This window comes from Zootoca vivipara, chromosome 2 (genome assembly GCF_963506605.1).
Source record: "Zootoca vivipara chromosome 2, rZooViv1.1, whole genome shotgun sequence".
Lineage (NCBI taxonomy): Eukaryota > Metazoa > Chordata > Lepidosauria > Squamata > Lacertidae > Zootoca > Zootoca vivipara.
Window position 1 is genome coordinate 60932728 of NC_083277.1, and position 15763 is coordinate 60948490.

The window sequence follows — 15763 nt, forward strand, 5'->3', positions numbered from 1 at the left end:
AATCCATGCCTCCTCCACCAACCTGCTGCATTTCCAGACCAGCCTGGGGGGAGGGGAATTCACCAGCCTGATTTTTAGGGAGATTCCCCATTTGAGGTAAAACAGACAAATAAAAAGAAAATACAGGCTGGTAACTTTAGGGAACTTACTAAGATGGCTAACATATATACAGGTATATATTACAAAAATAAAAAGTCACAGCTGCTTTTTCTCTCAGCGACTTATCTGTACCTGGAGAGAACGGGGACATTCCCTATCGTAGCCCCCACCCGCCTGATAACTGTGCAAATTGGATAAGTAGCAAAATCCTTGCCTGATCCACAAGACCAAGTGCCCCACTGTCAGTGTGGAGAAAGTACAAGATGGATTAAGAATGAACAAGAGAAAAGTAATGCCCATTTATCAGTCCAGTGAAGCAGCTGGTGACCCAGCTCCTGTGCTCTGCCTTTTAATCACCAGTAAGCCTTAAGTGATACTGTTAGACACACAGATCCATGGGGAGGGAGATACAATGAGCCAGGTATTACTTGCCTCACTGCCCTTCCGCCAGCAAATGAAGGAAACCTGTCACCTGTAGGCACTACAGGATATACAGAGGCCAACAGACTTGACACTCAGTTTAGGCTAAGCCTTTCAATGGTCATTCCAGTTAAAAAGAAGGCACTGCAATCAAACAAGGAAATGTATTTTTCATTTGCACAACACCTGTCACTAACTACAAGGAGAACTTTCAATATTGTACAAATCAGTTATCTGTAAAGAAGAAAGAGGCAGCATTTTTGTACTGCAGCAGTCATATTGAATGTTCTCATCATATAGCCATGCGTCATATAAAAGTACCACTGGGAGGACAAACTGGGACAAGATAGATTATGCTAAGAATATCCTACAGCACCTGAGCACCATCCAGTTTTGATGCTGGTCAAACATGGAGTGTTTGTAGTACTTTATTGTTCCAATAATGGTTCTGCTAGATGTTTTCCCCTCATATAACAAATATTGTGAGAGAATTCAATGTCATCAATGACTGGGCCAGATGTGCTACTTCACAACAACTGTTTGGCTAAAGACAGCATTAAAACTTCTTCCAGTCAGTATCACTTTTAATCATGTGCTTTTTTTATGCTTCTTCCAAAACTGTTGAAAAATGTAGAACTTCTCTCCAAAACATACAAAGATACTTCTCAAGAGTTCTACCTACTACTAGAATGGCTGAATTATTAATATTCTCCAAGAGTGTGCCATTACTGTGACCACAGGAGATAACTTCTGAATGGTAATTTAGAGCAACCTTTTAATTTGGGCATTTGCGGCAAGTAAAAGTGACCTCCAGCCCCCTGTACTCTTCTCACTCCCCACCCAAAAAATATTGGGGGGGGGGGGAGAGAGTACATCCACACAAACCACAGATCTTGAGATAAAGCAGAGGAACATTCCAACTGCCTCTGTATCTAACTGCACTCATACTCTCTCTCTCCTGGCAGGCACAAAAGGAAACAGTACCCACTGTGCTCATGGGTGTGGCTTTTTTTATCCCATCCCAGCTGGCCTTGACTATTGCAGGTGCCAGCTTCCAACAGGCTAAGTGGGAACAGGGTAAGCAATCACACCTGCAATACTTATTTTCAATGCTCTTTATGAATAGCATTCTAGAATAGCAGCTCCTTCAAATTAAGGGCAAGAGTATTTTAATTGCTTCCTTAAGAGGCTCATTTTTGTGCTGTTTTCCTAGTGGTATCACAGTCACTGGGTAAATTAGGTGGCAAGATTATTGCTTACTTGTGTAATTAATAAAAATAAGGGAATCTTATAGCTGAGCTGCTCTAATATTCAAACTTCAATACTATTCAATAAGGAGTAAGGCACCACTGCTGCATGGAAAAAATGGTTATGGTGCCACCATTAAACTACAGTACCGGTAGCTACAGTACCATAGCAACACTAGCAAGCTAAGTCCAATTTGACAGTTTAGGGCAGTGTGTTATCAGTTACAATAGCCAGGTCAGAGGAGTTATACAAGTTCCACATCTTGTCTCAACATGGAACTAATGGGAGAAGCTGTCTAGAAACTGAGTAAGCTGCCATCAGAATGCAGACATCCAACTCTATTTCCCCCAATATCAGCCAGGTATGGTGGTTAATGATTCCTTGAAATCACTAATGCACTTGATAAGGGCGCATGGACTCAATCTTTACAAGATGGATACTGATAGTTATCCTGAGTGAGCTTTGGGGGACAGAATGCGACTTTGCCCAGGACCTCCTTCACACTTTGGTCTACCCTACAAAGCTAGTACAGCCTACAGCAGGCATCCCCAAACTGCGGCCCTCCAGATGTTTTGGCCTACAACTCACATGATCCCTAGCTAGCAGGACCAGTGGTCAGGGAAGATGGGAATTGTAGTCCAAAACATCTGGAGGGCATAGGTTTGGGGGTGCCTGGCCTACAGACTCTAAAAGAGGTTTTAATTCCACCCAATCAATGACATTTTCTTCCTTCACAGATTTAGGACTGCAAGAATTGACAGCTTTGCTCCCTGAATAATTAGAATGTCCATCCTACCATACCAGCTCATGTCCAGACACTTTATCACAAGCACGACAAATGCTTAGAAAGCCCCACAGATACATTTGTTGAATACAAAGTATCAGTCCTATAATGCTACAAGAACTCACACTAGTTTAAAGCGCCCTCTCCTCACATCCTACAGAGGGCATACTAAGTTGTCAAGTGCCATATGTCAGGCATAGGGCAAGCTCGGCCCTCCAGATGTTTTGGGATTACAGGTCCTATCATCCCTAGCTAACAGGACCAGTGGTCAGGGATTATGGGAATTGTAGTCTCAAAACATCTGGAGGGCTGTTTGCCTATGCCTGCCATATGTATTGGGCACTCCAATGGATTTTCACAGGAAGCAGCCATTCTGCTATACACCTTCTCACACAGACTGCATCACAAATATTAGTAAGACTGGGGCTATTTTGCAGCAAGATGTCAGCCCTTGTTCCTCTTCAAAAGTTGCGACATTCATAGACAATGAAGTCCCACACCTAGCCAAAGATTATCTTGCTCTTTCACCGGCAAATATCTCCAAAGAGACAAGCCTTCACCTGTGACAGAAACTGCAAGTGAAGCTCTGTTATGCCATTTAATGTGGACCTTGTTCTTAAAAGGAGAATGACTTAGGTTTTAGCCTTTCTAGACTGCCTTATTACACTAAATCAGGCATCCCCAAACTTCGGCCCTCCAGATGTTTTGGACTACAATTCCCATCATCCCTGACCACTGGTCCTGTTAGCTAGGGATCATGGGAGTTGTAGGCCAAAACATCTGGAGGGCCGCAGTTTGGGGATGCCTGCACTAAATGAATGAAATGCAGGCCCATTCTTTACCTAGACTATCTCAGTAACCCTTCCTTAAAGCTCTACAACTCCATCCAGTAAATTCATAACTGAGGAAAATTTTGGGGACATTCTTGGCTATTACTACACACTAACATGGGATTCTGTGCACAAATTCAGAGAGAGAGAGAGAGAGAGAGAGCAGCCTCTATGAAGAGTAAAAGTCAAAGGTGGGTGGGGTTTTTTTTGCACACAACTCTTTCTATCCTCCTATGCAAGCAAGATGCATTATCATAGATAAGAACAGGCTAAAGCACTCAAAGTGAAAGGTAGGGCCTTGAGAGAACCCTGAATTTCAAATACCAAAAGTTCCTCCACCCCTGCCATATAGGAACTTGAAATGCTCAGGATCAGTGTTAGAAATTAGCTAGGTGTGTTTTGCAACTGGCAAAGGTCCAACTGTGACCGTGTGGAGATCTCTGGATGCCAGGTTGATGACTGACATCTCCATCTGTCTGGCCCCTCCATTTTTTTCAAGCAGGTAAGCAGAAGAGCTTATTTATTGCATTTATAGCCCACCTCTTCCTCCAAGGAGTACATGGTTCACACCCATGACGTAGGTTAAATGGCTGTGACTGGCCCAAAGTCACCAGTGCGTTTCATGACTGAGTGGGGATTTGAACTCTGATCTCCCTGGTCTTTGCCTGACACTCTAACCACTACATTACACTGGCTTCCTAGAGTACTTCTGCTACGGGACCACTATATAAATTAAGTAGGTACAGAATATAGGATAAGCAAAATGTCACTTAGAGAAGGATCTGAAATATTTTCCTTGAAGGCTGAATTTGCTTTATGCTGGATTGTTTTATTTGATGTTTTAACGTGTTGTAAACCACTTTGCTATTTGTTCTTTAAAATATAAAGCGGTACAGAAATGAAATAATAATAATAATAATAATAATAATAATAATAATAATAATAAACATCAATGCAAAAAGGCACCTAGACATTCTATTGTGGCAACCATAACGCAAGTTTAAGGTGCCATTTGAGAATTTGCTTACATATGTTTGAGTCTCTAACACTGAGAGCCATTTGTTTTAGGTACAAGCCACATATAAAATATTACATATAAAGTAGGCAACGTTTATTCAGAGAACTTTATATGCAAGTGAACTAACTAACAAAACTAAAGTCTGAAGTAACTTGATGTGCTTCACTGACACTACTGAATACAGTACACAGAAAATAACTAAGACAAAAATGCCTATGGCTACAAGTTGAATGACCTTTGCCCGTTTAGAGTGCCAAACAATACAGTTTTTCAAAAAGCAAAGTGTAAGAAAGGTCAGCTGCAGCTCAACAGATTAACACTGATTATCTATGCAACTGCACCCTCTTTACCATTATTGTTGTCCAATCCCTCTTCCATACTATCAAATTCTCACCAAGGATACTGCCCATATAGCTTAAAAACACCAGCTAGCCCAATGGATTCAAGAACAAGCCTACAGTATTAGGTTTTAAGACATGCAGTTCTAACCACCACCCACACAAGATCACCCTATTAAAACAGACTGCACACACTAGATGGGACAACTGGCAGCTGCTTTGGGAAACCATCCTTTGTTGAAAATATTTTAAATGTAGCCAATTGCCATGTAAACTCACTAGCATACTCACTAGTCTCACACAAAGGGAACTATGACTGACACAACTAAATCCCCCTAATGATTCAAAGTTGAGTCCCCTCTTCCTGGTGAAAAATCCTACGCCTCCCTCCATGCACTTCAAAATATATTCCTATGCAATTAACCATTAATACCACAATGCTAAGCTAATCAATTCATTCAACAGTAAAATTCACAGCTCCCAGGTCCTATCAGCTATTGTCTCTGCTCAGACCAGAGAAACTGCTGGTTAAACAAGTGCACTGCAGGGCCACAATAGAAAGCAGTTTTTCACTATTAATCCCTTCATTACTCAATAAAATGTGGGTCTCTATCATTTGCATGAAGCCAATCACCAGGATTTCAGTTATTTCCCTGTTAAAAGATACATTATACCAGGATTCCTAAGCCAGTGGTTTAATTACTGAATTCTGCTCTCCCCAACATAAGACTTATCTATAAAAACATACAAGTAGCCCAAGAGACAAGGAGCAATCTTGTGCCAAGATAAAATATTGACTAGGAGCATTCAGAGTAGGGAGATGTGTTGAAGTCAAGTCTGCAAGGTCTCAGTCAGGTCTTCTACAAACTCACTATAAAATTTCTGATTCCTATGTCACTTTTAGTCTGCAAGACACACAAAATTATCTTCACCTCACATGCTTCCTCAAAATGCCACACCTTAATATTGTTGTCCTGCTGACTAGAACCAAAGCAGAGAGATATTTATTAGCATGTACACAAATCCAACTTGCATAGCACATGCTACGGCTTCATGAGTCACCAACTCCACTAATCCTGCCAAAGGCCAATCAGAAAATACAGGGGTGAGTGTGAAAGTAAAATCCAGTTTACTGGTCTATCCTGCTCCTTCAAAGACATGGTGAAGTGAAAAGCTGATCCACAGCAATTGAAATTTCAACTCAAGTATTTTTAGGTAAACAACTATGGGAGATATCCAACTAATGTATCTCATCAGTGCAAGGATTTTCTCTTGTGCTATTGAACTTCTCTCCTCCCTCTGCACATCCCTAAGTCTATTCTAGGGGTTCTCCTAACCTTTAAAGGAAATTTGGGGAGGGTGAGGGAAGAGGAGGGGGAATTTCCATTGTGCAGATGTAAATGCATGTGCTGACAGGATGTGTTAGTTGGATACACCCTATTTCAGCGATCACCCTACACCAGCAAAATGGAGATATTGGACTATCTACAGGTGTTACAAGAATTACTAAAAAGGGGCCTATGACACACTTTTATTTAGCAACAAGTGCCATATAACTATTAATAAAATTCTCAACTTATAATGCGAGAGACTGAATCTTGAGTCTCATACAGGTGCAGCTAATGAAGAATTCCTATTCTTAAAGAAGACAATTACTGTGTTTATGTCACTGTGTTTATTCCACCTAGTGGAATAACTACTTTAAAGAAAAATGCATCTTACACCATCTAATGTCAAAAAACCTGTCAATTCTTACCATGTAAAATACCACCAACAGAACATGTAATGATCAGTTTGTTTACATTCAAAGTAATTTAAGTTTGAAATTTGAAGAGGGCTTGCAGAAGTCACAATCCACCCTGATTATCACTAAGATTCAATGTAAAAATGTTTTCTAAACTGGGAACATCCTTCAATTCCCTCCTTTTAAAATAACATTAAGCACCCTTGCATACTGTTCTTGGGAAACATATTCATACATTAATCTTAAAATGACCATAAGATTAAAACCCTAAACATAGCTAGTACTGTACTTTAGAAGGCAATCACACAGAAATGAATGTACTCACTTCCAAACAAACATTTAGGCTTGGGATGCAAGTGCCCAGACAGTTCCAGCTAAAACAAACCAAAGAACAGGGTAGAAAACTTGAATGAGAGGCAATTAGAGCCTTTACAGTTGGAAATCCTATAGATTTAGGATTATTCTAGGGAGTACCAGACAATGTGCCGTGAATCAGTTTTCACTCAAACATTACATTCCACAGCTTCTCTTGAACAAACAGTGCACAGAGCAAAGGGCTAGAATAAAACTGAAGGGCATAGTGAAGGGAATAAATGACCTTTGATGCACTTCAAAAGGAGAAATTCCACCCAAATGACTTCTGTCAAACATTAAGAAGAAAAACCATTCCTGAGTAGTAGATCATAATTAAAACCAACTTTTTAAATAACATATCATTTAATTTTCAGAGTAAGCAGCGAGTACATTTGTTTTTAGCATGTACATTTGGTGATGAATTCCAACACTGAAATTCTGCCCTTACTCTAAAACCGTCTTTCCCTACCTGGTGCCCTCTAGATCAGGCTTCATCAACCTCGGCCCTCCAGATGTTTTGGCCTACAACTCCCATGTTCCCTAGCTAGCAGGACCAGTGGTCAGGGATGCTGGGAATTGTAGTCTCAAAACATCTGGAGGACTGAGGTTGAGGAAGCCTGTTGTTGTTTAGTCGTTTAGTCGTGTCCGACTCTTCGTGACCCCATGGACCATAGCACGCCAGGCACTCCTGTCTTCCACTGCCTCCCGCAGTTTGGTCAAACTCATGTTCGTAGCTTCGAGAACACTGTCCAACCATCTCGTCCTCTGCCGTCCCCTTCTCCTAGTGCCCTCCATCTTTCCCAACATCAAGGTCTTTTCCAAGGATTCTTCTCTTCTCATGAGATGGCCAAAGTATTGGAGCCTCAGCTTCACGATCTGTCCTTCCAGTGAGCACTCAGGGCTGATTTCCTTAAGAATGGATAGGTTTGATCTTCTTGCAGTCCATGGGACTCTCAAGAGTCTCCTCCAGCACCATAATTCAAAGCCTACTCTAGATGTTTTAAGACCACAATTTCCCTCAGCCCCAGCCAGCATGGCCAATAAGTCAGGGATAATGGATGTTGCAGCCCCACGATTTCTGGAGAGTTAATCAAAGCCAACAATACTGCAGTGTGTCACAGAAAGGGGCAAAACATGCTGCTGATACGTTATCTAGTCCCATCCACAATGCTGTGACATGTTGCAGAAAAAAGTTTGGAACCATGCTGCTGTCAGCTCTCTCACAACTAGCAAAATTAGTTTCATGATTGAACTGAAGTAAGTGCACTTCAGCTCTCACTTTTCTGCAGCAGTCAGCTGAGTCACATGTTATTTTAATAACCATTTCAAACAGAAAACAATTAGTATGGAAACTTTTAAGATTAGGGTGAATAAAGGTGTGTCCCTGTGGAGGAACACCTTATCCTACAAAATCATACAGAAGTGGGTGGAGAATAAAACACTTGGCTACTTTCTCAAGAAGTATACTTCATATATTAATTTATAAGACCACAAGACACAAAAATGTGTTTGTTCAACTCATGGAAAACCATAAGGTGATTTTAAAATTCGTGGCCAATTGACTGAGCAACTGTGACATATCACGATTCATACACCAGGCAACCTCAGAGGCAACACAATGGCTCTTCTCAGAAATATAGAATCCAAAATTGTGCAGTTTCTTTTATACCAGTTGCACTAGTAGTAAAGTGTACATAAACCTCCTCTGTGCGGTCTACTGTTTTCCAGACTAGAAGATCCAAATACTCTATTATTTATTTAGTCCTCCTGTTTATAGGCCAGCTTTCATCACATCAACATGAAACAAGGGTGATTTCCAACAAAGCACAAAATCTAACCATAAAAACAGCCCAATAATAAAATAATTAATTGAGAAACAGCATGAGAATTAAACCAGAGAGTACTTACTGATTTCCTGCAAATGCATGGGGAAAGCAGGTTATTTCTACAAGTCAGTGGAAACTACCAGAACTTCAGTGAGAAAGACATTCCAGATTTGGGGGACCACAACACAGAAGACCATCTCGCATATTGGGATGGAACAGCAATTAAAGCATTACTAAGTGAACCTGCAACTACCTCACAAGTCAAACAATGATTCATCACACTATCCTATCCCAGTGATCACATTCTGATCATTAGCATGTTTGTGAACAAGCTCTGTTCACCGACTATTGAATAACCATGCATTGGCATTCCACTTTAATCTGCTGTAATTTAATCTGTAGTGGTCAACCAAATGTAGAACTATGAAAGTTCCAGAAATTATAGACACACACATTTCCAGGACTTGTTGGGGAAAACCACAATACTCAATCACTTTCTGAATTTATGTTACTTTTGTATTACCATAAAACAAAGCATGGATGTACAAAAAGCAATGGCTGCTTTCTCAACTTTTTCTCGAAAACCAAGCTCCCAGACAGGCCTATATCCCATTACTGTGCAGCTCAGATATAAGACAACTTCCTCCTAGCTAATCAAACTCTGACATGCAGCACCTTTGCTTGTCCTAGCTGCATGCAGAAAATTGCTTTTTAAAATCAAAATACTTTCAGTGTTTGAGAGTCACCAGTCTACTTGCCACCAGCCTTAATAGCTAGTCCATTACTATGCTCTTTGGATGTTGATCCCACTGAAAACATTGTTCCTGGTAATCAAGAATTCTGCATACACAAGGCTGGTTCACACATAATGCCAAACAATGGTTTGGTATTCCATGCATTGAGCCTTGTGCTAGCACACTTCCCCTCCCCCCTATATGTGCTAAGTCAATGTGACTTTCTTTTTATCACAAACCATTATTTGTAATTATGTGGGAGCTGGAAAATTATGCTTTGCGCTTGTCTTGAAACCAGGATTACAAGTCTGCTTTGAGGTTTGCAATCTGGATTCAAGTCAAGCAAAATTCTTGTGGCACCAAACCAGGAATTGGTGTTATGGCTACACTGACACATAGCCTCAGGCATGGTCCAGAGGGGCATGATGCAGCAACCTTGTTGGAACTAAACAGGTCTGGACCAAGTCAATGCCAAAACCAGAAGTTGCTGAAAATTATACATATATATTTATACATTAGCACAGGGTTCCCAAACTAAGGCCCGGGGGCCGGATGCGGCCCAATCACCTTCTAAATCCGGCCCATGGACGGTCCAGGAATCAGTATGTTTTACATGAGTAGAATGTGTTCTTTTATTTAAAATGCATCTCTGGATTATTTGTGGGGCATAGGAATTCATTCATATATATTTTTCAAAATATAGTCCGGCCCCCCACAAGGTTTGAGGGACAGTGGACCAGCCCCCTGCTGAAAAAGTTTGCTGACCCCTGCGAGTTTAATACAAGTTATAGACTTCTTTGCAAGTACCATTTCCCCCCAAATCAGTTGTGGGCAAATTTCCCAAATATAGAAAAACAGCTGCCACATCACCTTTGCCAATATTAAGCTTTAGAAATCATTACTACAACGCACAAAGCTTTTTCTTATCAGAGGAACTTCAGGATTCTTACACATACATTTTCAGGCAGAAAGTACTAAACAGAGAAAACTCCCATATTAAGTTTTTAAATTTGTGCAACATGCTATAAAAGAAAGCCACCTTAAACCAAAGCCTATCACAGGCATCCCCAAACTGCGGCCCTCCAGATGTTTTGGCCTACAACTCCCATGATCCCTAGCTAACAGGACCAGTGCTCGGGGAAGATGGGAATTGTAGTCCAAAACATCTGGAGGGCCGAAGTTTGGGGGTGCCTGGCCTATCACATAGGTCTCAATCACTGCATGGTCCAATCTGGTATTCTCAGACTATCATGTTTATATTGCAAATTATATATAAAAAAACAAGCAGCAGAAAAAACAGTACCACAAGAGCGGAATGATTTGCCAAAGCTAGTGTTGTACAAATTATGGCCACTGCTGCCAAGAAGCAGAAATCTTAGCAGCATTTGCTTTACCAGGGGGCTTTTTAGACAGCCCTACAAAAGGTGGATTACTGAAACACTATGGGTATGATCCACTTGCACCATGAGATCACTTGTGAACAAGTCAATTGGGTGGGGGGAGATTTGCAAGTACTTCCAATATCCCTGTCCAGTCCTTCCTCTCCATGCATTGCAAGTTAGCTGTGCTTGCATCAGGCGATGATAGAATATCAGTATGGGGAGATGTGGTGGCTACCTACCTGTGTGCACACCACCTACCTGTGTGCACACAAAGGTAAGAAGAGAAGGGCATAAGAGAACAAAACTGTTAATCACTACTGGAATCTTCCGTTTGTAGGTAAAGTGCCCACCATACAAGTGCATTGTGCCCTATACATCTGATACATGTTTCTTTCACGGAAGTGACATTTCTTATTTAGGGACAAAGTCTATTTGTACTATTGTACTGTTATGGGCTTCCTCATAAAGTTTTACATATGTCCACCTACATAAAAGGTTCATCAAAAAATAATGTTTAAATAATGAATTTCAGTTATGGTATCTTACCAGCAAAAGTAAAGCAAAAAAGTAATTTACCCAGCTTTTTTAACACATGAAGTATCCCAAGTGTTCCAAGTACACTCAATATTATACAAAGCATGCTAGAAACTATCTACGTACTGCACTGGAACTTTACCCTCTGGAAGACTCATTCGTAAATATGTCCCAACAAGCCAGTATTATCATACTTCTAACCTGATACAGTTGAACAGACTGGGTATTATTAATACTATTCTTATGAGCTTGCATTTATGATAAGCACTACCACTCCCTGATTTTGAAGGGAGAAAAATAGCATTTGAACTAGGTGCTGCACACAGTGCGTCTTACAGAAGTGTGCATGCACACGAAAGCTCATACCAAAATATAAACTTAGTTGGTCTTTAAGGTGCTACTGAAGGAATTTTTTTATTTTGCTTCGACTCAGACCAACACGGCTACCTACCTGTTACAGGAGTCAGTAAAACTTGATGATTCATCATATAATATAGTACAAGCATTCATGAGCAATCTAGTATTACGTTTGGCAATAATCTAAACAATTCTGAAGACTTGGACTCAATAAAGCTAGCAGTTTTAAACTGCTCCGTTTGTTGTTGTTTCTTCAAAAACCAGTTCAGATTTCACCTTCATAAGCTAAACATGAGCGTAGCTATCTCTCCTGAAATAAGTTAGGCCTGCCCTCCCTGCATATCATCCAGGAGCATATGGAAGGGGCATATAAGAAATAGCTTTCTGGTAGTGGTCTGATTATGCAATACTCTCTTGAATTTCTCCAAGGCCATCTATATACAGTATGTCAAAAGGTGGGGAGAAAGTTGCTGTAACATTCCAAGCGACTGCCTCAGTGTAGCAGGCAAGTCTCCAGCCTCTCTATTCCAATCTTTCTCCCAGTTTCAAAGCTAGAAATAGAGGGCTAGAGCATGTCATCTGAATTCCAACTATGAACACACTGAGAATCCAGACCGAAGGTTTAAATGTCAACAGTACTGGCCCAGTTCAGACGCCAAAGGGTGAAAAGGCCCAGCAGCATTAACCTACAAAGGAAATAAGCCCACGTGGACTTTTGGAAGACCTTTGTCCCACATCCACTAACATATGGATCCTCCAGTAGCGTTGTAACACGTGTCCGCGAGTGTTTCGGGGTTACTGAAAGGGAGGCGGCGGTACTGCAGAGGACGGGGCCGCACATGGGAAACCCAGCTTCCATGTGCGAGGCCTAGCTCATCTTTTCCTGCTCTCACCCGCTTGACTGGGGGGGGGGGAGGAGGGAGAGCGGGTTTCACTGTCACCCTCGGAAAAATACGCGCTGAGGCCCTGAAAGGGGGTGGGGGTGTTTCTTCGGAGGGTTGTTGGACTGGCGGGGTGGGGGGGAGTGAGAGGAAGCGCGGTTCAAACGGGAAGGCCCCACGGCGAGCTCAGGAGAAATCACATGCTCTCCGCGACAGAAAAACCACGTTGCCTTTGCTGCAGCGGAATGCTGGGAAAGGGAGGAAGCGCCGAGCACGGCGGCGCACAGAGTCACACACACCCACGCCCGGCCATTGGGCGGCGGGGCGCTGAGCGACGGGAGCTTTCAAACCGTCGCCAGAGGCACGTTTGCACCGGGGCCTAGAGCGGCGCGGCGAGGAACCTTCGGAAACGCACCGCCTCCCGCTCCCCACTTCACAGCGCGGCCGCAGCCGCACTGCCGGGCCGCGTCCAGCCTTTGGGGCCTTCCCTTTCCTATGCCTATTTGCATACAACATGCTCTCCTCAGGGGTCTCTCTCCAAAGGGGCCCCCAGCTGTCGCCCCCCCATAAGACAAACGTTCGACAGTTTTAAACAACAACAGCCAACCTGCATTTTTAAATCCTCTCTCCGGCTAATTTGAAAGGTCACAGTCACACTCCCCAAATATGCCGGGCTTCCCTGCCGACTTTCGATCGGGGTTACGTCTAAGCCTCACGAGCTCCTCTCCCCCTCAGCCAACCAACCACCACGCCATTTAAAAAGCGAGGCTATTCGGGGAAAGGAAGCGGGGGGGGGGGAAGGGGGAGATCGCTCATGAAACATTCACGATCCGATCAATGCTGCAACGGCGGGGGTGCCTTCCGTGCCCGCGCGCCGCGGGATTTAAGTCTTAAAAGGTTTATTCACTTCAGTTTCCGCAGGAAAAGCCCGATTCCCTGAGCACGCACGCGGGAAAGTGGGAGGCACGCGGGGGTGGCACCTTTTCCCCCTCTCCCCCCTTCTTTTCTTTCCCTTCAATAAAGGTAGTTCCACCCATGCCCAGCACGGGCGTGTTTCCCAGCGAGCAAGGCCTTGGACGTCTCACGCTCGATTTCGAAAGACCCGTCCCACCATGCTTGCATCCACCCTCCATTTGCCTGCCATCGATCCCGCGCTAGCTCGCTCCCCCCCCCTTTATTTTTTTTTTATAACGAAGCGGATCAAGGAGCGGAGGGCGAGGTGAGGTACAAGCAGGGTGGATGCAGATGGACAAAGACGGGGTGGAGTTCCACCGTCAGTGGGGGGGAGGCGGGTGTGTGTGTGGAGAAGAGAAAATGTCACCATATTGCGGAGGGAAGATCGCCCTCCGCCAGTGGCCGCGACGCTCTTCCTTCGCCGATTCCCCAAAACGAGACCACCATCACCGAAAGCACCACCCCTCCCTCCCTCCCTCGCCCGAGTCCCCTGCTGCTACCCACCTGGGGGCGACTGTCCGTTGAGGGTGACCAGCGCCACCGGGGCGTTCTTAGTCCAAGGGTTCACCTTGGGCGGGGGGGCCTCGATGAATTCCTTGCGCCCAACGCCTCCTTGCTCGCCGCCCTCCTCACCGCCGCTGCTGCTGCTGCCGGCCTCGCTGGGCAGCCGCGTCGAGTCGGTGCCGCCGCCGCCGCCGCTCCTCTGGTGCAGCAGGTTCTCCTTCTCCTGGTTGTTACTGTCCTCCTTCTGCTGCTTGATGCTGGGGGGCTTGAGCAGCGCCCCGTTTCGGCGCAGATGCTGCTCCCCCACGTTGCCGCCGCCTTCCTTGCTGCAGCTGTCGGGGCCGCCCCCCTTGCCCTCATCGGCGTTGGCCTTCTCTCCTTGGTGCAGGAGGTGCTGCTCCCCTTTCTCCTGAGGCTTCTTCATCACCAGCCCGTGCTCCTCGGAGGGCAACAGGGGGTTCGCGGGCAGGAGAGCCTCCACCTGGGTAGCCATCTGCACCCCCGCGGAGCCGCCTCGTGCCCCCGGCTCCAGGCTCTCCCCGGACAACACGCGCCCGCCCCAAACTTTGCCGACTTCCCCCTCCCACCCCCGAAAACCGCCTCGCCTCGCCCGGAGCTCTCGCCTTTCTCTCTCTTTCTGCGCCCCCCAACCCCTTCCTCAGTCAGATGCGCACCCCGGAGCCACGGGGTGGGGGCTCGAGTCGCCGGCTTCCTCCCCCCACCCTTGAAACCCAACCCCGGCGTGCCCCCTCCCCGTCTCCTCTAATGCCGCCGCAGCAATATGGAGAAGCAAGGAGACCACGCGACTGGCCGGGCGGGAGCGCGCGCCCTTCAGCCAGCTCCGCCTTAGAGAGGCCCCCGGGAGCGCGCACGCCGGTCCCGGCCGCGAGCGCGCCTAGGAAGTTGGGGAAGGCGAGCGAGCGGGCAGGTAGCCCGAGCTCGGGGCGGTGGGTGCGCCGGGGACGGGACGCGCGCGTGCGTGCCTGATGCAACTCGGCGAGAAAGAGGAGACGCTCCTTAAAGGGACCGAAGCAGGCGCGGTTGCCGACTTGGGGCCTCTCCGCGCAGGCGCCGCCACCCTGCTTCCCGGCTCCGGCTAGCCCTCGGAAGGCAGAGCACGGCCTGCTCGGCTCCGGCGAACCTTCCAGCTGTTTGCTTCTGGGAGTAACTAAATAACGTAGCCTGCCGAATGGCCCGATCCTATGGATACAGTACTTGCTTTTGGGAGTAGATCCCGCTAAATGCAAAAGCGTGTGCATAGGATTGTATTTCTTTCTCTTCTCAGTAGCAGCCTACAGAACCATTTAAGGCTCTGAGCAGGTAGCCGTCAGCCACAGAGGGGAATCTACTGACTACCACTTTCCTTTCCTTCTCTAATTGGCACCTTCCCCTCTTCTGTACATTCTAACTTCCAGTTGCAAAACTAGCTGGATCTATCAGCCTATGCTGGGAACTGTAGTTCTGTGACAGGCAAACTACAATGTGTGGGATTCTTCAGGGGAAGTCATGTGTTTTAATTGTTTGTTTTGTACACAGCCTGACATTCTTCATGGATGAATGGGGATGTGAGCCTGAGTCTCCCCAGTCCTAGTCTAACACTAAATCATAATTCTAACTTGCCCTACTGGATCTTTGTCCATCAATGGAACTTAGGCAGATAACCTACTAGAGGTGGTGGAGGGGGAGTGAGATCCTCAGAATCTGGTTTCCAGGATTACACCTATTCCATGAATGACAAGAACAATCTTTTAGCGAA

The 15763-nt window shown here is 45.1% G+C and overlaps 1 protein-coding gene across 6 annotated transcripts in view; it reads right to left on the reverse strand.

Annotated features, from left to right (window-relative positions):
- Nucleotides 1-15763, reverse strand: part of LARP1 (La ribonucleoprotein 1, translational regulator) — a 100322-nt gene that overhangs the window by 50452 nt on the left and 34107 nt on the right. For 2 of the 6 annotated variants that reach the window (XM_060271624.1, XM_060271623.1), the window contains exon 1: nt 14008-14787. The exons of 1 other annotated variant lie outside the window; for it this stretch is intronic. In XM_060271624.1, the coding sequence (XP_060127607.1) occupies nt 14008-14500 (493 nt within the window). In that variant the 5' untranslated portion in view covers nt 14501-14787. Of the gene's footprint in view, nt 1-13156; nt 13954-14007; nt 14788-15763 lie in introns of those variants that run through there. 3 more of the 6 variants (XM_035105727.2, XM_035105726.2, XM_060271626.1) reach the window with 3 other exon arrangements.